The 23,195-nt window shown below is 30.2% G+C and overlaps 3 protein-coding genes across 7 annotated transcripts; 1 reads left to right on the top strand and 2 right to left on the bottom strand.

The window, feature by feature from the left end:
* Nucleotides 1-1,654: 1,654 nt before the first annotated feature.
* Nucleotides 1,655-6,271, top strand: LOC129906118 (serine protease inhibitor 42Dd-like). 2 transcript variants are annotated; one of them, XM_055981758.1, is made up of 4 exons: nucleotides 1,655-1,770; nucleotides 4,840-5,756; nucleotides 5,824-5,965; nucleotides 6,029-6,271. In XM_055981758.1, exons 1-4 carry the CDS (start codon nucleotides 1,758-1,760, stop codon nucleotides 6,160-6,162), a joined length of 1,206 nt encoding a protein of 401 aa, XP_055837733.1. In that variant the 5' UTR covers nucleotides 1,655-1,757; the 3' UTR covers nucleotides 6,163-6,271. The 2 variants fall into 2 exon arrangements, with proteins under 2 accessions (XP_055837733.1, XP_055837732.1); XM_055981757.1 differs by lacking the exon at nucleotides 1,655-1,770 and adding an exon at nucleotides 2,120-2,259.
* Nucleotides 6,272-10,330: 4,059 nt separating this feature from the next.
* On the bottom strand, nucleotides 10,331-19,511 carry LOC129905733 (proton-coupled folate transporter). Of its 4 annotated transcripts, none has more exons than XM_055981288.1 (11): nucleotides 19,264-19,511; nucleotides 18,942-19,198; nucleotides 18,741-18,859; nucleotides 11,943-12,093; nucleotides 11,696-11,879; nucleotides 11,455-11,641; nucleotides 11,260-11,395; nucleotides 11,068-11,204; nucleotides 10,819-11,008; nucleotides 10,604-10,760; nucleotides 10,331-10,533 (listed from the first exon to the last, which is right to left on the bottom strand). In XM_055981288.1, the coding sequence occupies exons 2-11, from the start codon at nucleotides 19,144-19,146 to the stop codon at nucleotides 10,473-10,475; spliced, it is 1,527 nt and encodes a 508-aa protein (XP_055837263.1). In that variant the 5' UTR covers nucleotides 19,147-19,198; nucleotides 19,264-19,511; the 3' UTR covers nucleotides 10,331-10,472. The 4 variants fall into 4 exon arrangements, with proteins under 4 accessions (XP_055837263.1, XP_055837262.1, XP_055837260.1 ...); XM_055981287.1 differs by having other exon boundaries at nucleotides 18,942-19,181; XM_055981285.1 differs by having other exon boundaries at nucleotides 18,942-19,174.
* A 2,246-nt stretch (nucleotides 19,512-21,757) lies between these two features.
* LOC129906764 (pre-mRNA-splicing factor 38) lies at nucleotides 21,758-22,894 on the bottom strand. Its single transcript, XM_055982665.1, has one exon. It carries the CDS (start codon nucleotides 22,785-22,787, stop codon nucleotides 21,822-21,824), a length of 966 nt encoding a protein of 321 aa, XP_055838640.1. The 5' UTR covers nucleotides 22,788-22,894; the 3' UTR covers nucleotides 21,758-21,821.
* Between the last annotated feature and the right edge of the window lie 301 nt (nucleotides 22,895-23,195).

Raw genomic sequence — 23,195 nt, 5'->3', positions numbered from 1 at the left:
GGTAGAATTATCTTTTACCTTATTGTAATCGGCAGCATTAGGTTCAGCAGCTGAAAGAAAAAACAATACAAAATTGAATAAGTTGGGGAAAAATCACAATATAAAAAATTTAGGTAGATACAGAATTAAATAGAATAATTTGAGGAATGTTGATAATATTACTTTAAAACAAAATTTAAATATTTAAAGGGATTAAATAACATGCAACACTTACTAAATTCTATGTTTTCCAAACATGATGTGTTTGCTTTATTTTGCAATGACAACTTTGGGTGTACTGGATCTGTTGCAAATAGACTTTAGGATGGTTTTTACGGTGCAGTATTAAGTGCCCTTTTGCCGGTTCTATTATATTTCGCTTTTTTGCGAAAATAACATTGTCTAAAATTGAAGATTACTCACGTGCCTACTCGTTTCACAAAAGTATCTAAATTATGTACCTATAACAAAAAAATTTTTAAATATATTTAATATATATATAAAAGAAAGAAATTTTTAACAAATTAATTATGTTTTTATACTTATCTGAGTATATGGGAAAGAGGCAACGGGAACCAACAAGAGTCTTATACTCTTCAAAATTGTATACGTGGTTTTAAATGCTTAACACTGTATTGTTTTTTATTCACAAACTTGTTTCGGCAACGACTGTTCACTTTGAATATCAGATTTTAAACTAAATCTGCAGAGAAAACTTTCTAAGGCATAGATTCAAAACAACAGTTATTATTTTCTAGATTGATGAAAAAATACATAGACTTTAAGAAAATATACTTAAAAACTCAAAAGGTAAGAATTTTTTCATAAATTATATGTATACTTTCATAGAATTTAATGAATTGATTCTTAAATTTTGGAAAAATATGAATCTCGAACTTAAAAAGTATGAACAGATTCTTAGATTTTAAGAATAAGTTCTTAATACCGAATGCAGGATAACGGTAAAATGTTCGTTATTTTTCAATTAATGAAAAAATACATTCATTTTAAGAAAAAATACATTCATTTTAAGAAAAAATACTTAAAACACACAAAATTTATGAACTCCTTACAAATGTAATTTTAAACATAGATTTTTTTAATTTTAGAAGGGAAAAAAGTCAATTTTAAAAATTATTTTAACTCAAAATACAACTGAATGGAAAATAATAGTGAATTTCATTCATAAAAGTATGTCCAGATTCTAAGATTCAGCAAAATATCCTTCAAATTGGAGCTAGAAGTTTATGAATTTATTCATAAACCTTCGTATTTGTTCTTAAAAAAAATTCATAAAAATTTTTTCCATAGGAAAATTTTTATGAAAACTGATTCTTAAATTTTATGAATCTTTCTTAAAACTAAACATTTTTTTTAAGAATTTGTGCTTAAATTTAATGAATTTTTCTTAAAAATGTATGAATTTTGGTTTATGAACGAGATTCATAGTTTTTAAGAATAATACTTTTTTCAGTGTATCCCTATAGGAGTCATTATTTTAAATATTTTGAAAAAAAACCACCCTGAAGTAAATACATTTATAAATGTACTGAACAAAAAATTTTATTGAGACTTTTAACCAGCATTTTGCCAGTTGGAAATTCCCATTGGGCGCGTTGCAAGAGATAACAAATCATGAGTTTTACTTTATACACTATCTCTATAAAGTACATATAAGCTAAGATTTTGAGCTTCAGGGAACATAAATTGTTTCAAAGCCTGTTTGTCTATCTCCAGAGCAGTACCTATATTCTGTGCGAAAATTAACTAAATTAACAATGGAATTATTTTGTAAGAAAAATAAACAAACAAATTATTTTAACAATTTGAATGGCGTCTCATCGATTTAATTTATTTTAAAAAATGTGCATGTTTTAATCGTTGTTAATATATTTAAAATTTATTGTGATTTTTTAATAATTTGCTAATTTAAATGCATTAATTTCGTTCTATGATTTTATTTTAAGTGCAATGTGAAGGTCATGTGAATGAGAATTACAATTTTGTGAGAGCCGGTTGTATACACATATAAATGAGTAAAATGTGAACAATTTATTTATTAATATCTCTCAAAAGTTCACAGATGTTAGATTGTCTGATAAATACCTATTTTTATCGATTTGACTTGATTTTAAAATCAATAATTTACCAATGGGAAACTTGAAAAACTTAAATTAAGTGTTATCCAATTATTAAAGTACATATTTAATCCCAGAATATAGTCAGTTAATATGAATGACAGAAAGTGTTTTGTATTGAATTGGCATTGGTCACTGTGGTGTATGTGTAACATTTTTTTCTATACAACAATTTTCAGTAATTAATAAAAATTTTCAATAATTCGAAACTTTACGTATCAAGTGCTTATGATTAAATCCAATTAAAATTAACAACCTTAAGTATGAAAAGTTAATCTAAATGTTAAGTAAACGTTCTATTTCTATCTACTAGGGCAAATGTTATCGAAATGTTTTAAATACGAAAATAGGTGATACAATTCTCTACAAGAAATGTTCCAAAAAAATGAATAAGTCATAGACTGTTGATAAATTTCTCTTCTTTTATAACACACAAATTGTTTTTTGTAAAAAAGAGCACAGAAGTTATTTGCCAAAAAAAACAAATTTTTTCGGTTATCATGTTTTCAGTGAGAATTTTTGTTGGACAGATACGTGCTCATCACTCCAAAAAACTAACATTAAGCGTCCAAAATTAATTAGGTACCTACTTCAGAAGTTTCCTCTTTATACAATTTGAATGGACTTAAAGGTGGAAAATTTCAATGTATGTTTCATAAAAATGAATCAACTTTGTTTTATAATAAAAGCATTTAGGTTAAGATAATATTTCTATGAAGTTTGGTATTAACAGCATTAGTGCATTTTTTTCGAAAATGAGTTTCGTTTGGTCTTAACAGCATAACTCTAAGTAAACTGGTTCCAAAGATATTCAATGATCCTAACCACACTTAACTCCTTTTTCTAAAATTATGTTTGATCAATCAAAAATGTTTAATGTTTTAAATAAGTGTTTGGTCAAAAAGGCACAACTCAGTTCCTTTGTTTTTTTTTTTTATCAATGACGAAAATGACGGGAAAATATTTTAATCGATTGATTCCTTAAAAAAAAAAAAAAAAACAAAAGTAAATCGCGGTAAGTCCGAAAAATTAAAATTCTTAAAAAAGAAATTCCAATATTGGCACTAAGGACACAACTCGAAATAATCTTATTCTTAAACTCTCACTTAAAACATATAAATACGCTTAAAAATTAAAATTTTTTATTTTTTTTTCGTGTTCGAAACATAATAAAGACCTTGCAGTTAATTTTAACCTTAATCTTGGTTTTACGGAACACATAAATTTGATCGTTAAAAAAGCCAATTCTATCCTAGGTTTTATAAAGCGTTGGTCAAATGAATTTCAAGATCCTAAATATATTTTCACGAATTCCATATCTAAAGAAAGAAAAGAATCTATACACCGTAATTTTATTCGTTAAATGATCTGATCATTTTATTATCCCTCCTTATGAACAAAGGAGTTTGTCACAAAGGAGGTTTAATAGCGGACCTAGAATTCATCAGCAACTTATCATAAGGGTTGTAAAACATCATTTTCATAAAAAAATATTGCAAATAAGCAAAAATTTCATTTAAAAAAATTTATTTGAAATAAAATATCTCGCATAGAAAAAATGTTATTGCAAATAAAAACTTTTCTGTGTTAAAAAAAATGAATTGAAAATGTTAATATATTCATCGAATTTTGTACAATTTTGACTTATATACAATAGCTATTACACTAAAAAGTATTAATTAGCAAAAAAAATTAGGAATTTATACTTTTACCATCGTTTTCATAGTTTTTTCTTCTCTGTATACTTAGGTACTTTTGTGATATAAATTTTGTACTTTGTTTAGTTTTTTGTCAGTTTACAACTTTTTTTTTGTAAATATGTAGGCAATGATTAATAAAATAAAACCACATTAAATTTTTTTTTGAGAATGTGTTCGATTTTTTTTTAAACGGTCTTGATTTAAGAAAAGTTTGGGGTGTATACTTACTTTTGTGACTGAGTGTATATGTAAAATTCTTTCATTATTAAAACGTCCCTGTTCCCGGAAATGATCTTTTGATCATTATTGTTTTTTGTATTTTTTCTACATTAAAGCCTGGTACGCTGCTCGCGCTAAATTTTAGCTGAGATAAAATTCCCATACAAGTTATCGATAACTTGTATGGGATCTATTTTATCTCGGCTAAAAATTTTCGATAATTTGTATGGGAGCTAAAATTTAGCGCGAGCTAAAAACTTAAAACGAAATATTTCAAATAAATAATATTCTTATAATATGTAGCTTATCTGATTGTTTATGTTTATCATACTATCGATATCGACACAAAACAATATAAAATCCAATCTATTCTACACTCAATACAAAACTTCCGTTCCAGGAATGACTACTGTTAATAGATTTTGCTTACAAATTATATTAAGCCTATTTTAAACGAATTTATGGGAAACTAGTTATTAACTAGTTAACACAATCTTTTTCTGAAAGCAACGGGGGAGAAATTATTGGAATTTACGAATTTACTGAGTATTAACGCAGTGTCTGTATTGCAAAAGGAAGATTTCGAAAGAAAAAAATTTAATTTATTTCACAGATTTCTTTGTACCTATGACACTAAAAAGGTTCAAATTGGTTTTAGCTGGTTTTAAGTTTGAAGAACTGTTTTATTAAGTAGATAAAACGAGAAGCATCATTACACAATATTTTATATTAAGATTTTGTGTTCCTTTACTTTAATAGCAAAAAAAAATTATAAAATATATTTTTTCTATTTCCATTTCTAGATTATACAGTGATATTTACCTCTACCATCTCCACATATACCAATGTTTGGCCACAAGGTAAAGCCTTAGATTCAAGTTATCCAAGTAAAGGTAGTTTTCCATCAGTCCTATTCAACCAAATTTCAAAGGAAAATGAAAACAAAAACATAATCATATCACCATTTTCGATTCAATCTGCCCTAACTTTACTCTATATGGGTGCTGAAGGCAATACCGCCAAAGAATTCCAAAATCTTTTACACTTTAGTTCATCTAACAAAACTGAAATTGCTGAAAATTTTCAACGCATCAAAAACTCAATGATGGCATCAAGTGGTCAAAAAGCACAAATTCAGAGTGCTGAAAGAATATACACTAGATTTAATCTTGTTCCAAAATTCAATCAAATTGCTTCAAAATACTTTCAAGCTCAAGCAGAGAAGGTCAATTTTAATCTTAGAGAACAAACTGCAAACAAAATAAATACTTGGGTGGAAAATAATACAAATAATAAGATTACAAATTTGATAAGTCCTGAATCGATTGATGACCACACCACCGCTATTCTTGTCAATGCACTGTATTTTAAGGCTCCATGGGCAAATCAATTTAATAAGCGTTTGACCAGAAAGAAGCCCTTCTATATGAGTGCAAGAAAATCAGTTAATGTCGATACAATGTCAGATGAGATTACATGTAAATATGTTAGAATTCCTGAGCTTGATGCTACCGCAATTGAGTTGAGATATGAGGATACTGATTTGGTTATGGATGTGATTCTTCCGAACGAGGTTAGTGGTTTGAAAGACTTGGAAAATAGTATTTCGGTGATGGATTTGGGTAAACTCTTCGAAAATGTGACCGAAGAAGAAGTAAAGGTTAATCTACCGAAATTCAGAATTGAATTCGAAACCGGACTTATTCCTGTTTTACAAGATGTAAGTTATTAGTTTGATTTGTTTTTTTTCTAGAATCCTTTATTTATTGTTTTTTTTTTTTTCATAGATGGGTATGAAGGAATCTTTCCAGTATGGTGCCAATTATACGGGAATATTTAATACAAAGGTTCCGGTAAAGGTATCCGATGTAATTCACAAGGCTTTTATAGAAGTTAATGAATTTGGATCTGAAGCTGCAGCATCAACATGTAAGTTTTTTTTTTTATAATAATAATGAATAAGTTAAATGATTATTGAATTTTTCTTTCCAGATACTAAATTAGTATATTTATCAGCTTTTTCGGACGCTGAAGAGACATTTACTGCTGATCATCCATTTATGTTTGTTATAAGGAATCCCAGTACAGTGTATTTTGTAGGTCATGTTAAGAACTTTGACAGCTAATATTATATTAAAAACTAATATTAACTTAGAGTGAAGCTTTAATTAGGATACCTTTTTGTATTGTTAATTTTTAATAATATTGTAATAAATGACAATTTTTTTAACAGCATTTTGTTTTATTTTCTTATTAATCTTCATTCAATCATATCAATGGATTCAATGGATACCAATTCTCTAGGAATTTTGAAACAAAATTTTTATTCTTATAAAATGCCCTACCTTAAAATATCCCTACCTTGGAAAATGCCCTACCATCAGAAAAAGATTACCTTCAAAAATGCCCTAACTTCAAAACACCATTCTTATAAAATTACCGTACCTTCATTAATTCCCAACCTTAAAAATGCCCTACATTAAAACATGCCCTACCTATGGAAATGTCCTACTTTCAAAAATGGTCTAGCTTTTAAAATCCCCTAACATCAAAAAGACTGCCCTTATAAAAATGCCCTACCTTCAAAAAAGCTCTAGCTTTAAAAATGCCCAACTAATAAAGGTGCCGTATTTTCAAAATTACTAAAGCTTTAAAATCCCCTGCTTTAAAAATGCACTACCTTCAAAAACGCCCTATTTATGAAAACGTTCGAAATTCAAAAATGATCTTCTTTTAAAAATATCCTCCTCATAAAAGAGGCGTTATATTTCTCTTTTATGATATTATAATACGCCAAACAAGTGAAGATATCTCAAGACAACGTTTTTTAAAGGAACCGGTATAGTATAACCTCAAAAACAGTTAAAAACGAGTTCAGCGGTCCCAGGAAATAAGGCCGAAAAAATGAATTGAGGCCCCAAAAAATACACACAAAACAACAAGAACGAATTTTCTCAAATTTTGGGGTGTTGTTTCTTTTTTGGAGCCTTATTTCATTTTGCTTTTAAGGCATAATTTCATTACGAAATAAGGCCCCAATGAAATAAGACCCCAACACTAATTTTGGGGAGCCTTATTTCATTTTTCATAATTAACATGAAAATGCTAAACTGAATTGTCTTTCAAAAAACTTTTGTGAAACTCCGAATATCAGGACCCAGAATTGTCAAAGTACCGCTTATTGTGGACTCGCTGATGGTAAGTAACAGAATAGCTAGGATAATTTCATTATGAAAAAATACCCAATTTTGGGGCCTTATTTCATTTTTTCTTTTGGGGCCCTATTTCCCGGGGCCTAATTTTGCGGAGCCGAGTTGTATTGTATTAAAATGGTTGCACATATTTATATTGTGCGCAATTGGGATTTCAAGAAGAAAACAATGAAATAAATAAGATTTCACTATTTGTCAAAGATTACGCTGTGTAAAAAAAACTAACATTTAAATTTTACTTTAGTCAAGACTTAGTAAGTTTTGTCAAACACAGTAAAGAGGCCTACTTTCTTTCTTCAATATACCCCCAAAATCTGGATTTATGGCAAACCAAAACAATAGGGGTATTCCCGATTCGATGCAAATGGTCTCGTATCGTTGCAAAAGTGTAACATTTACTTACACTAAAACAAACAAATATACAGACTACAATTATTTTACACTTTTTTACTTTTGCTATATATAAAAAATACAATGGTACAAAATTTATCTATTTGTAGTTGTAGTAGTAGAAAAATAAAATTTAGCAATTTAACACTTTTTTGTTGCACCGGATTGTGAATACTCCTAATTTTTTTCGACCTTCATTCAGCTTTGTCAATTTTCAACTGACTTGGGTCTAGAATAAAATATTTAGGCCATTTCAGGAACATAATAATATATGTGTTTTGATTAAAAAAAAACATAGACATTGTAAGATAAAGAATTTCAAGAATACTGTTTTCCTTTTTAGCTACATTTTTGTTATCGATTTAAGATATACGCTATTAAAAGAACAATTAATTTTTTATGTTTACAACAGCATGGCTTTATGCAAAAACGATCGACGGTTACAAACTTGCTTACTTTTTTACATAAGTGCTCAAATACGTTAGAAAGTGGACAGGAACTTGACTGTATCTTTACGGACTATCTTATCAAGTGAAGTTCAGAGACGCTCTCTCAAAATCGTTCATTGCAAAATCAGGTGTTCCGCAATTAAGTCATTTAGGACCTCTTCTTTTTATTCTAGCAATAAATGATGCCCCATTATGTATTCACCATAGCGAAATTCTCATTTTTGCAGATGACATGAAAATTTATAAAAGTATCAAATCGGTTAATGATCGGAGGCTTCTGCAAGAGGACATTAATCATTTTTCTATATGGTGTAGTAAGAATAGCTTAGTTTTAAATCCAATAAAATGTCAGACAATGACTTTTTCCAAAAAACGTGCTCCTAGTTTGTATGAATATAAAATATCCCAACACAAATTACAGCGTGTTCAGAGCTTTAAAGACCTAGGGGTTAATTTTAGTAATAATCTTGATTTTTCCGAACATATCAACGTCATCGTGAATAAGGCCTTCTCTATGCTAGGTTTTGTGAAGCGTTGGTCAAAAGAATTTCAAGATCCTTATGTGACTCTTTCCCTCTACAATTGTTTAGTACGCCCCCACCTTGAGTACGCATCGCAAGTCTGGACTCCTTTTTACGAGACCCATAATGTAAGACTGGAATCAGTACAACGTAATTTCATTCGTTTCGCCTTAAAAGGACTGCCATGGTCTGATCCTTATAATCTTCCTCCTTATGAACATCGGATTAATCTCCTTCAGATTCAAACTTTGGCTCAAAGGAGGGTTAACAATGACATAATCTTCATTCACCAGTTAATCACAGGCGTAATTGATGCACCAAATTTACTTAATTCTGTTGGTTTTAACTATCGAGGGGGTGCTTATAGCCTCCGATGCTTGGATTTAATGAATATTCCACCACACCGAACAAATTATGGCTTGCATGAACCTTTAACACGCATGTGTAAACTTCTAAATTTAAATTCAAACCTTTTTGATTTAAACTTTAATAAAAATAGATTAAAAACTGTCTTAAAAACCAGTGTACCACGCTCATAAATGTTTGTGTTTATTTTTATGTCTTTTTTGTTGCTCAAGTAATTATTTTGTTTGTATTTCTTTAATGTTTGTTTTATCTAATATTGAAATTAATGTTTTTTTTTTTAGTGTACGTTTTTTGTAGTTATTATTTGCTTACTAACTACTAACACTGCACTAAGTGATGAGCCGGATAACACAGTTTTGTGTTGGCAAATGGTCGCAAGACGGTGCTTGCTATAAGCGCTCTTCGGCTATGAACTGATAGTGTAAAAAAAAAAAAAAAATATTATATATTTGGTATATACTAGATATAATTACATATTTTCAAATTCAACGAGGTACTTTTCATGAAAATGGGTTGAGTGAGAATTGACTGAGAAAAAAAATTTAAACGGTTACCAATGCCCTACCTGATAAGACCGTTGCCCTACCCTAAATTCAACTCTGGCTACGGGGCTATAAGGAAGTTTTCATTTGTTTGCCGTTCACTGACTGTCAAAATTAAAAAGTTGCAGTCAAAATTTTACAAATACACTTAACACTCTCACCTTAACTCTTTCAGTCTTTAATAAAAGAGCCCGAAAACGCGTCTAACTAGGTGACTACTGTAGTTAGGTGACCACATTCTGCGATGGATCTGACAAAGGAAATAAACAATTCGCTGGCTCAGAATTATAGGGTTGTATGTTTGCAGGGGTATCCATAAAACATACAACCTTATAATTCTCAGCCAACGAATTTTCTGATAACTTGTGGGTCAGAAAACTGAAAACAAAAAACTATTCCTCATTATCCAGTCTAATATTGAATTGGCCATGCTACATGTTCTATTTATATGTTGTGTGAACTCAAGTTTTTTAAAAAATTCTATAAACTAATTATTGCAATTATTTGATTCATTTGTCTCTGGTTTTTCACTTCTCTTAAGTTTTAAGTTTGGGACACACGTGTTCCCGTAGTCGTTAAAAGATTATGAATGTGAAATAGTGTAAATTGAGTCTAATTACATTGATTAAGAAACTCACGTTCTTAAACCCCCGAAAACCATAATTAAGTTGTAGGAAGGTATTCAATCCATATACTATCTATTTCGACCACTATTACGTAAATGTTTTTGTTACTATGTATTTAAAAAAAAATGTTTAAAAAAATATGCAATTGAATTTTTATTCAAAAATATTTATATACTTTGGCAAAATATTTTTTCACTTAATACTTTTGTTTTTTTTTTTAATAAAAATTTACTGCAAATATCACTGCCTTCAAGGCTATTGTGTTTTTGTAAAAGTTGAATAAAAAATAAATATTCATTCAAAAGTAACTGCACTTTAGTTTACAATCAACTAACTACCGATTTCCTTGTAGGATGAATTAGCAAATGATTTTTGAATTCCATAAACAATTCTGTAAAAAAAAAAAAATAAATACAAATTATACTAAATTTTTAAAAAATATATAAAATAATTAAACTTACGCCATTAAAACATAACAGATTAAATAAATTCCACTACTTATATAATTAAATGCTCCAGGATTGGTTTCTAAAGTTGCCTTGTATACAAGATTATATAATGGTCCCGAAGCAATAGGAGAGATCGATTCCAAAGAAGTCGTTAATGCAAAAACTTTTCCTGTAAATACAAATAAGAAACAGTTATTTTCAATTTGTTAAGAAAAGATAAAGTTTACCTAGATCAGCAGCTGGAGTAACATGAGATAAAATAGCCCGACACATTGGACCGACGACACCTCTAAGAGATCCCAAAACAGTTCCTAAATACATTTCCCATGAATAAACGGCAGTGGCACGTACTGTTGACTCTAAGACACTACAACCTATTGCAATTAATCCCATTGCAACTATTGAAAAACCAAGATACTATGGAAAAAAAACGGGTTAAAATTAATTCTAAGGTAAGAATGTCTTTCTTTTATTACTTTTCGTAGTATGAGCATTCCCAAAACACTGCCTCCAATTTGAATAACAATTCTAGCTGCATTAAACAGGCTATAATCTTCCAGTGTCCATTGGAAACGTTCTCTTACAAAAAGATACGTTACCGATCCATCACCCTCTGAGGAAGAAAAAGAAAGTCAATATAAAATATTTTAATTTTACTAAATACCTACGCATAGTTGCAATAGATAAAGTAAGTGCCATCATAATGAGCCAAATAATTGCACGATCATATTTCGGTCTACGTTGGCAACAAGTCTTAAATAGATCCATGGCCAAATCCCATCGGAAGAACTCTCGTATTTTCGACTAAAAATTTTAGAATAATTAATTTTGTAGATAACATAGAAGTTATTTGATAATTTTACCCCAGTACAAATTTGATCTGGTCGTAGACTTTCGGGAACAAAAAATACAACGTACAACAGTGCAATGAGCATAAATACACAACTTAAGACAAAAATTGTCATAACATTAGTTGCTTCATATATGAAGCTACTTGCAACAGAACCAGCTGTTAATCCAATTAAAATTGAAGCTTCATTAAGTACCATTCTGAAAACTATTATTCAATTCCGTGTTTAAGGTGACAATTAAAATAAGTCTTACCGAAGATCTCTGGCTTTTGATACAGCAACGTCAGATATGTAACAGTATATTACTGTAATTAAGGCACAAGTTCCTCCAAAGAAAACTGATGGAAGGGAAGACAGGAGATAAATCCATGGGCTAACTTCTGCATGTTGGGAAATAAACGCCAGAATTCCCATTATAACGTACGCCAGTAAATATCCTTTAAACATTAATATAGAGAAAATTATAAAAAGTGGATCATATGTTGTAATCTTTTCTTTACCAGAATAAGTTAAAATAATAACAGGTCTTCGGCCAAATTTATCAGACCATGGTCCTAAGAAGAAGCTTACAAATGCTGGTATGACGCTCTCTAAGATAGATTGAGCCATTAGGATGTTCGTCACATATTCTTGAACAGTTTCTTCTATTTTCTGAAAACAACAAAATAAAACATTAAATTATAAATAATATCAATTTATTTTAAATTTGCGCATTATTGTATATACAGACTACATTCTCTTTGTAGTTCAAAAATAATTGTTTAGATGCGTAGTCTTGTGACATGCATATTCGCCATGCCCGTGACGGGCGCGATAACACAAATTTGTATGTTCATTGTTTAACTTTATAGCTTGATTAGGATTGCAATACAACAACAAAAAATACAAAGAAATCTTCCTAATTTATTTCTAATCAACGGGGTATTGTTTAGCTTAATGTACGATTAGAGTTAATGATGGTGATAAAACTTCAATGTCAATTGATTTTTATTGGAAAGTGAGGGAAATTGGGTTATGGAGGTGATAAAAATATGGTATGAAAAACTTGAGGTTCTAAGCTAATCCATTTCTGAGGGATGCCAGTTCCACTCAAGCTGGAAATTTGCTGTCCTTCGGATAGAAGATATTTGTGAAATATCATTAATCTTTTCGACTAACTCTTGGCTTTTTTTTATCAAGTTCCAAATTTTGATGACTCATAGATTGAATTCAAATCATTTGTTGCACATTAATACTTTTTATCACAACACATGGTCACATTTTTGGCATGTCATCATTATAGAGTCTTATAATTAAACAAATCGTTTATCATTCTTTAGTTAAAATATTGCGAATATTTACTGATAAAAAATTTGCCAATACTCAGTAGCTACACATTTTCTATTTTAAATGCATAACAATAAAATTTAGATTGTGAAGCAATTGTTTTTGAATGAAAATGAGTAATTAATGAATGCAAATAAAATTGCCTTTTAAATTTATTAATATTATGTCAAAAAGTTTAAGTGAATTATTTGGATAAGTGAGGCGTATAGTTTGTTGAGATAATAGTTTTGGGGGCAGTTTATATTTTTATCTAATACAAATACATTATGTAAGATGGTATATTTAAAACTGTTTACAGATTTATTCTATAACGTCTACTTTTTGAGGTTTACTCATCCCACGCTTCAAAGTCTCAAGAACTATAATTTTCAATTAAATTCTATTGAATGTTTTATCCAAAATATATATTTTTCTGTAAAATGTTGCTATTTTTAATCCGAATCCAAAGTAACAAATAGGAATTAGCTTTAAAAAAAAACCATTAGTTATGTTAATCACTAAGATTTTGAAAAATCATAAGTTTCTATTACTATTTTAATATCTTTGAGAAAACAGTTTTTGAATTCGACGTCAAAAGTATCCAAAAACGTATGATCGTAATCGTGTGATTCGATCCCTGTTCTAAACTGTTCCAGACAGCGTCAATGAACAACAAAAACTTGAACAATTGAGAAAAGAAAAACCTCAAAGAAGAACAAAAAGTTGTTCATTTCTGTTCGGAACAGTCGAGAACAACGTCGTTAAACACACATAATGCATCTGAGAACGGTTTTCATTTTTCATTCATTCAACAATATGTGATTAATAATATTCAAACAAAGCTTTAAAACAAGGAAGTCAATGATTAACTTCTAGAGGATCAATTGAATTATTCTGAAATCAGTCACCTTCTTCTTTTGTTTCTGCTCTGCATCACGAGATTGATTTGAATTTTCTATGAGAATTGAATCCAGTTGTTTAAATAACTGAATTCCTTATTTTATGAGTATTATTTTGTATGCATTCATTTATTAAATCAAATATAATATGCATATAATCTAACTTATCTTACAGCTAAAGATCAAACAAAGCAAATAAATATTTAGGTTGCCTGCAAATTCTACTTATCTTTATTTACTCTTCAAAGCCGCCAACTTGGTATACTATTTCCGATATGAAAATGATAACAAATTTTATTTATGTATATTTATGAGATAAAATCACTAACGATAACATAATGTACATAAATTCCATATTTTAATGTTGTATGATTTCAAAATAGCTAATGGTAAACAAAAGGTTTTGGGATCAACGATATTTCAACTGAATATCGCCGGCATGAAAGTATTTTTTTTTTTGCTTGCTCTATAGGGCAAGTATTGGTTTCGTGTCGAAAAAAAATTCGGAGTTTTAATCAAAACCAACATTACGATGATGGAGAAGATCAAAAAGGTAGTTTTCGTAATGCCGTCGGTCGGTCTGTGTGTCTGTGCGTCCATTTGAACATCGAGCTACGGTCTTAACGGATGGATTTAATTGAAACTTGGTAACGATGATTTTTGCGTAATTTCCTAGAACCGTTTTTTATTTATTTAATATTTCCTTTTTAACCCATATCTCCCATATACCGTATTTGAGGTATTGCAATTTTCTCGAAAACGCCTAATAAAGAGATTTCGATTAAATTTTGTGTACGTAATAGTCTTGCCGTTTTTTTTTTGCAAAAATAGATAGTGGAGTAACTAAAGCAAATTATTAGGGAACCCGGCCGAACAGCTCTGATTTTGACGATATTTTTTTTTCAAACGTCGGTACTTAAAAATACTTTAAAATCTATAGGTTTAAAATTGCCGATATTGCCTTATTGTTTTTTTTAATTAAAATTAATTTTTTTTTTGAACAAAACCATTTTTTGTGCTTAAATTTCATAAAATGATACCGAAAAATTCTCTAGGTAATCTAAAGAAAAAAAAATATATCGGAATAAGGGACAATCTTCCATCGTTTAAGCGATAAATGCAATTTTTTCACAAACTGATTTCAAACACAAAAAAAATATTTTGAAAACAACACCTTCAATATTTACATACACGTTTTTAAAAAGCCAGAATTTAATTTCTATCTGTAAAATTTAATAACCAGAAAGAATGGTCCTCAACTCAAATTTTTTGAAAAAAAAATGTTATTAAAAAATTTTGAATGGCTTTTTTTTCAAACTTTTTCGTATTAAAATATTACTTTATTTAAAAAAATGTTTGGCCATAAATATTATCAGATGAATTTCGATGATGAAAAGGTAATAATTATAACAGTTTAAAAAAAAAAATTAAAAAATACTTCAATTTCATTGGATTTAATTGATAAAAACTGAATTTTTGCATTGAAATAATTGATTTTCTCAAAGACTTTAACAAATAAGAACTTTAAACTTTTGCTATTTAACTTTCAACAATAAGGGCTATTGAATGAATAAAAAATAAGTTTATATTTAAATGTTGAACTTAAAAAAAAAATAAGTTATTTTTTTTTTTTAACTTCTTTTAAAAAATGTCTTCGAAAATGAAATACTTTTAAATTTTTTTTCATAAACTGTAACACGAACAAACAAAAAATCATAATAAATGCGGCCAAAACAAATTGAAAAATAATTGCATTTTATATTACGAAATAGTTTTAAAAACGACATGTTAAAGGAGAATGGGCATTTTGGACGTTGAGCGGCCATTAATGAAATTGGTATCAAATGAAAGAATTATAACATAGGAAAAACTATTACTATGGACGTTTCGCTGTATTGCATTAAGAACGCAATAAAATGCAGTATTAGTTTTGTTAATGCATTGTTCAATGTATGAAGGACAAATTGATTTATATTTTTATTTGGAACATAAAATATGATGCTCTGTCATTTTCCCTGAGTGTGAAGACATAAATCATGAAAATCCGACCAATAGAACTCATAATATAAGATTTTTGAGACAACCACTTCAAGATTTTGTTCGAAAGTTTCCAAACAATTCAAACTAACTAAAAATTGAACAACAAAACTTTCAAAATAGGCTTGAAATTGTTGTTTTAAATTGCTAATAGTTTGGGTTCTAGTGGTTGGATATTAAGGGGTTATATCTAGTTGTAAGTGCAAAAAAAACCTTCTTTTTTGTGGATTTTTTGTGAAGAGGCATTTAACTATATAAACATAAAGAATACATATCCATATAGCAAATTTAATGTATTAAAAGAATTCGCTGTGCATTTAAAAAAATATTGGGTTCCGTTATTTTTGTAGTAGATCTTCTAGACGACCTCTAAAAAAAAGGTGTCTGGCGGTGAGCAAAATTTCTCCGAAGCGGCGGGAGTAATCGGCTTGAAATTTTTACACAATTTTCTTAGATACTTTTGTCAGGTAATGAACGAAGGAAAAAGGTTTTTGACAATAATTCGATTTTTTTTAAGCCACTTTAAAGTGTAAATTTTCGTGAAAAACAACGATTTTTTTCTTTGAGAAGCCACCATTTTGTCAAAAATCAAAATTTTGACTATTGCTTCGTTCATTACCTGCATTCGTCTTTCCTGCAAATGAATCTTTTGGTTTTTTTAATTTTAAGTGACTTGGATCAGAGATATCTTGCTCACCGCCAGACACCTTTTTTTTGGAGGTCGTCTAGAAGATCTACTACAAAAATAACGGAACCCAATATTTTTTTAAATACATAGCGAATTATTTTAATACATTAAATTTGCTATATGGATATGTATTCTTTATGTTTATATAATTAAATGCCACTTCACAAAAAATCCACAAAAAAGAAGTTTTTTTTTGCACTTACAACTAGATATAACCCCTTAAAGATAAAGGTATTCAGACAAAGGGAAAATGACAGAGTATCATATTTTGCACTTAAAATACACGACAGTGCTGCCATTTCAAAATTTAAAAAAACATGATAAAAAACATGATAAAAAACACGATTTCAGTTCAATGATATAGATATATAGATATATTCTTGTAGGGGCTTCAACGTTCTACAAAAAATTCCTTGGAATGAAGTTGATTGCTTTAACCGTTTAGAAGATATTCATATCCAAACCAATGCTCAATGATTTCAATAGTTTTCTAATGACCCGTATGCATTGCGATTTGGATACGAATATTTTCTAAACGGTTAAAGCAATCAATTTGATTCCAAGGAATTTTTTGTAGAACGTTTAAGCCCCTACAAGAATATATCTTGCTAATTTGAAAATAATGAAGTTTCAGTGAATTAGAAATTTTTTAAAAATATAAAATGTTTTTATATTTTTTTTTAACTTTGACCTCGAATATCTTTAGAATGGTTAGATTAATGAAAAAAGTTAATAAGACCTTTTTTGTGGAGTAATCAATTTTCAACAAGAATATGTCTTGCGCGTTTGATCATTATAATTTTTCAATTTGTTACAAAATTAAGAACAAAAAACGAATTTTTAAAGATTTTCTCGATTTTTGGACCTCAAATATCTATTCAACGGTTAGATAAACGAAAAAAGTGTATAAGGCATTTTTTGTAGAGCGTTCAATTTCCTACAAGAATATGAAAAGAAATTTGCTAAAAACTCAATTAATAAAAAAATTATTTTTTTTTAGTAGAAGCTTGATGTAAAAATGGAAAATTGCAAAGCGGAGGACCTTCCCATTAATATAAAGAGCTCATATTTGGTGTGTATATTCTAGAGGGGTCTAGCAATCGATTTTTCGGAGTACCAAATCAAAAAAAAAAATTTCGACTTTTTTGACCCACCCTAATATACATACTTCATGTAGGTATTGAATGACTTATTGGGCCCTATCGTGAATCTCGAGGGGAATTTTGTTTCCCTCGGAATATTTTTTTCCATCGGAATTTTTTGTGCGATCCTGAATCTCCCTCGGAATTAATTTCCACGGAGCAAAAAATAGTAAGAAATGATATCTAAATTCCCTTGGAAAATTGATTGCCGATACCCATAAATTCCGAGGGAAACTTTTTATGATCATTTTCGCTCCCATATTTAAAACATGGGAAACATTTCGAGGGAAATTTTTATTCATGATAACCCCCATTAAAAATAACAGTTCATCTAGTGAAAAAGATTGTTGGTTTACAAAAAGATTATAAAGATTTTTCTCTTGGATTAAAAAAAAAACATGATTTTGGGCACGAAAACATTAAAACATGATTTTAGTTCAAAAAACATGAAAATCATGCTAAATCATGATTTCTGGCAGCCCTGATACACGATTAAGTTATAAAAATGAGATATACTATATAAAGTGTTAAATGCAAAAATGCATTTTATCCGTTTTTGAAGTACGTCACAAGCATAAAACTTCTGCACAATATATGTAAACCTTAATTACATCAAAAAATAACAAATCCATTCCTGGCCGCGTAACGTCCACGTTCCATATAAACTTGCCCATTCTCCTTTTTTTTAAATTATTATTTTTTTTTTTTTTTCAAAAATCTGAGTTTAATTACCATTCTTTCAAAAACCCTTCATTGTTAAATTTAATTTTACCATTAGGAATAAGCTTCTAGCTTTTTAAAAATGTATATTTAAATACTGTAGGTGTTGTCTTTGTGTTCAAATATTTTTTTTGTGGTTGAAGTCAATTTGTGAGAAAATTGCATTTATCGCTTAATCTATGGAAGATTGTCCTTAGTTGTTTTCCTTTAATTGCCTAGACAATTTTTTGGCATTAGTAAATTTATGAATTTACCAAGTTCCCTAATATTGCCATTTTTTTAGCTTTAGTTACTCCACTGTCTGTTTGCTGCTTTCGAAGCTCTGTTTATATTTCTATTAGAAATAAAAAACAAAACAATAAAAATAAAACATCAAATTTTGTTATATAGCCACGACTTTTCTCTTTTTGGACAACCGTGCACCGGCATGAATTGCATTTTCTATTTTTTGAAATGTGTTTCCATACTTGCCTTACATATTGTTCATTTGATATTTTAAAAACTTACCTTCGCCTCAGGTGTTTGATCTTCCTTCTTAATTCCTAATAATGGAACACAACTTGTTTCATTGTAGTTAAAAACTATTCTACAAGTTTGATATAGCACCTGATTTTGATATACAGCAGCTAAAAAATTTCAATAGATTACGTTAACTAACTTCTAACAATTTCACGGCCAAAATAACAATAAAAACAACAACAAACTTACACGACAGACTCATGGCAAAAAATAATAACAACACAGCAGGTTCCAATATGAACCAGCGAGTTTTTGTACTTCTATCTAATTGGTCAACTGGGATTTGATCTGTGGCTGTGATTGAGGAAGACGTTGCAATTGCAACAGATGGATCAAGTGTTGTCACTTCCTCAGACTCTGCCACATCAACCAAACGTTCCTCATCGGAAACCATTTTGATGACAAATATTAGAAAAAACAAACTATTTTCTAACAACAATTAAAAACTAAACAAAGGAAAATATAATTTTGCGCTATGGGAAATAAATAATTATCTAGGTATATAGATTACGTCGTCGTCGTTGTTGTTCGATTAAACAACCAACCCATCGCGCACGAAATCAGAGACTGGTAGAGTCAAGTACTTGTGTGTTGGGAAGATGAATCAACAAAATTGCTGTTGTCGTTTGATTAAAACATTGGGTTGGATTTTTGATTGTTGCGTTTGCGTCTAATCAAAGTGGTTAAAAAATTTTAATCAAAACAAGTACAATAAACACATAACAAAAACACCTTACGGGATGGGAAAACAAGAAAAACGAAAAATGGATTCCAAGATGACAGACGAAAACAATCACCCTTCAAGCAAGAAAACGGAGTCCAGAAAAGACAGTCCGACCTCCGACCGAGAAAAGCGGGGTTGCACTCACCCACTTGCAACTTTTTGTGTATGAACACAAAAGTCGAACGAGAATCGTGGTGAAAAATGAGAAAAGGAAAAGAAAGACAAGGCCAACAAGAGCCAAAGCGTCATTTTGTTATTTTTTGTTGAAGTGTTTGGTCGCGTCGTGTCTCGTGTCGTTGTTTGTATAATGTTAGATTATTAACTATAAACAATTATATTAAATTTATAAACAATATGGAAAACAAAAAAGGTATGTTGTATATATCGCTCAAAGTGTTTGGATTAAAGTGTTGTTTCTGCTTGTGTTGAAGATGTAATCTCTAATGATGAAGAACAATCCAGAAGGTGAAACATGCGATTGGGTATCTAAAAAAAAACACCAACAACAGCAGCAGCATCAAATGAAATAAAATGAAAAAAATGTATTGTATTTTATATTGTATTTATTGTGAAAATTTCGTTTGCTAAAATAAAATTAAAAAATAAAACAGTTTCAGTGAAAAAAAACATAAATCTTGTTCTTTTTTTGGTCGCAATAGCGAAACGTCATCCCTTTTTTATACCTCTTTCTGGTAGGTTTTCGCTGCTCCGACTCAGGTCCGCCTTCGGCTCCGTTTTCTCGGAATGGAGATTTTCACCACACCAATACATATGCAATCGACTTCGCGGTGATTATAATTTCCATACTAATTTGAGCCGCCTTCGGACCAGTTTCTGATTCGAAATCGGACTCAGCTCCGCCTCAGGCGGAGCGGATTCCGACCGAGGTCGGACCTGTTTGCTTGAAGGGCAAAATCAGCTGGGTTTCACACCGAATCTTGACCAGACATATGTCTTGACATGAATTTCGGTCTTTTACAAGTTAATTCAATGAAGAAATAAAAACTATTGACCAATTTTAATGGTTTTGAAGTCAACAATTGAAATATTTTGTAAACTTATGTATTTAACTCTTCAATAAAAATAAATTGCTAAAAAAATTCATTTAACAATTTTATTTATCAAGAATTTATGGATGAAATTTGGAAAAATGTTTTGATTTTTGTCTCATGAAGTGGAAGGTTAAAACTAGTGATGGGTATTTTTCGATAAATATCAAAATAAGATTTTCGATAAATATCATAATAAATTGTAATCGAGAAGAGAAATTATATTCAAATCGTCACTACGATCAGATTTTGTGATTATTCTTTCGGGAATCATAGAAAATTTGCGATACAAATGGAATTCGTGATAAGGCCGATTGCCTTTTTTTGGACCGCATGCTTAAGAAGAGGGGAGGGGAAGACGGTTGTGTAAGCTACATAATTTATGTTCTTGCAATCAGGACAAAACGAAACATTTATTTTATCATTGATGAATCTAATGAGACGCGTCTATCTGCCCATCTCCTTCAATAGAGAAGATATCAGGTACATTTAGGACTGTCTTCTTTTGTCACGCATTTCGGTTTTGGAAACAATAATTGCGTGTTCATGTGAGATACGTATGAATCTCGTTTTTCTCAAATTGCAACAAGTTTTCTTTTCTTCTTTCATTCAGAAGTTCTAAAAAGTAATTTGCATTAGATACTGGAGCTCAAAGTAACACGGCTGATATTTTTTGTTATTCTAGCTAGTCTAGCTAAAGATAGACCTGACAGGAAAAGCCTGATGGTTGAGGCCCGAATTCACAATGAATTCTAGAGCTGCCTTTAGGCGGTAAAACCTGGTACGCAGATCCGAGCTAAATTTTAGCTCCCATACAAATTATCAATAAGATGTTTTTTTCTGATCATTTGTATGAGACATAAAATTTAGCTGAAATGAAACTTATGGATTTATGTTCTACATAAAACCTTATGTGATAGTTTACGCAGAGGAAAAAGTAGGGAATAAGATTGTATGTTTTACTTAAATATTTAAGTTTTGTTTCAGCAAATGGGTCTAAGTCATTTAAACACTCTACCAAGAAAAACAGGTTGGGAAAACCATCTCATTTCAGAGTGATGCAAACATTTTTAGTTTTTGACAAACCCCAAATATAGATTCATTTAGAAATTTCCACAAAAGAACACTCCGGAGATTTTCTTACAACAAGTTCCTTGAAAACGAATGCCATCTCATCTTAATTCGAGTAAGGTAAAATTTGTATAGAAAAAATAATGCGTTTTATTTGTTTAAATTTATTTTTATTAAAATGTTAAACTACATTATAATGTATAAATTTTTTTCCGGGATATCTTTCTAATACCTTCTTCGGTCTCGATCCCGATCACCTCTATCTTTATCCCTGCGCCGATCACGCTCATCGTGACTTACAAAACGTCCTTCACGTTCTCCTCTTCCCGAATATCTATCATCCCCTCGGCCAAATCCAGCCCCACCTCCACCATGCCAATCGTCTCTACGATCCTCACGATCATACCGCCTTCGATCGCGATCTCCACGATCTCCGCGATCTCTTTCCCGATCCCTCTCATACCTCGTGCATTCTCGTTCATAGTCAATCACTTCGGTGTGAGTCTTTTTCTTTTCTTTTGATCTTGATCTCGATCTAGACCTTGAACGCTCTTTCTTCTTCTTCTTTTTCGGTGTGTCTTTGTACTTTTCTTGAACAACATCTTCATCACTTGCCACATCGTCATCCAAGTCTTCATCGAGAGCAGATACTTTTGGCTCTAATTCGTTATTCTCTTCCAAAACAGTACGTTTTTGAATGCGCGGCAAAATTATATCGCAAACTCGATCGCTTTTAAGCAATTCATCTATGAATTCATCCATATAAACAATTTCATATTGACCACCACGATTTTGTCGTCTCAGCTTTCGATTGTCATTGTAAAGAGGTTCCAAATATTTATAACAATCCATTGAAGATCCAGTCAGTCGGAGATAGAAAGCACCCAAAGCACGAACATATTTGAATTCTTCGTTCTTAATAAATTCCACAACAATATCCTTCTCCGGTTGGATTTGTAACATTTTCAGTGTTAAACAGAGGAATTGGGTTGGCTTAATGTTGCCACCATAAACTCCACCAACAAATCGTAGTTCCATTGCCTTGTCCACAAGCAATTCGGCGGTCAAAGCAAAACATTGTTCTTTCCAATATTTCGAGTCGTAAATGCGAGAACGGATGATTTTTTCAATTAAATATTGCGGATTTGTTCCGTGGACATTTTTTGCCTCTTTTACTGTCCGATTGGCCATCGGATGAGATTTATTTAAAATATAATTTAGAAATAAATTATATTTTATTCTTTATAAATTTTTTGTGATATGGGAAGCCAAAGCCAAACTACATTTGACAAGTAAAAATTTTTTGACAAATGCTTGACAGATGTCAAAAATAAATTTCCCTCAATAGAAAAAATGTAATAGAATATTTTTATAAGAAAGCGCCTACACAACATATGACTTAAGGCTCTTACCAACCAACAAAATCTAGCCGATCTAGGATTTGAGAGCTAAAGCCTCCCTGCTCAGTACTCAGTAGTTTGGTTAAAACCACAAGCACAAACAAAAAATATTCTGTAACTGTATATATTTCTTTATTTACTAACAAATTTCCCCCTTGAAACAAAAAAATAAACACTTTACTTGCAAACGGGAAAATGA

Source organism: Episyrphus balteatus, chromosome 1 (genome assembly GCF_945859705.1).
Source record: "Episyrphus balteatus chromosome 1, idEpiBalt1.1, whole genome shotgun sequence".
Taxonomy (NCBI): Eukaryota; Metazoa; Arthropoda; class Insecta; order Diptera; family Syrphidae; genus Episyrphus; species Episyrphus balteatus.
This window is presented reverse-complemented; position numbering and strand designations above follow the sequence as displayed.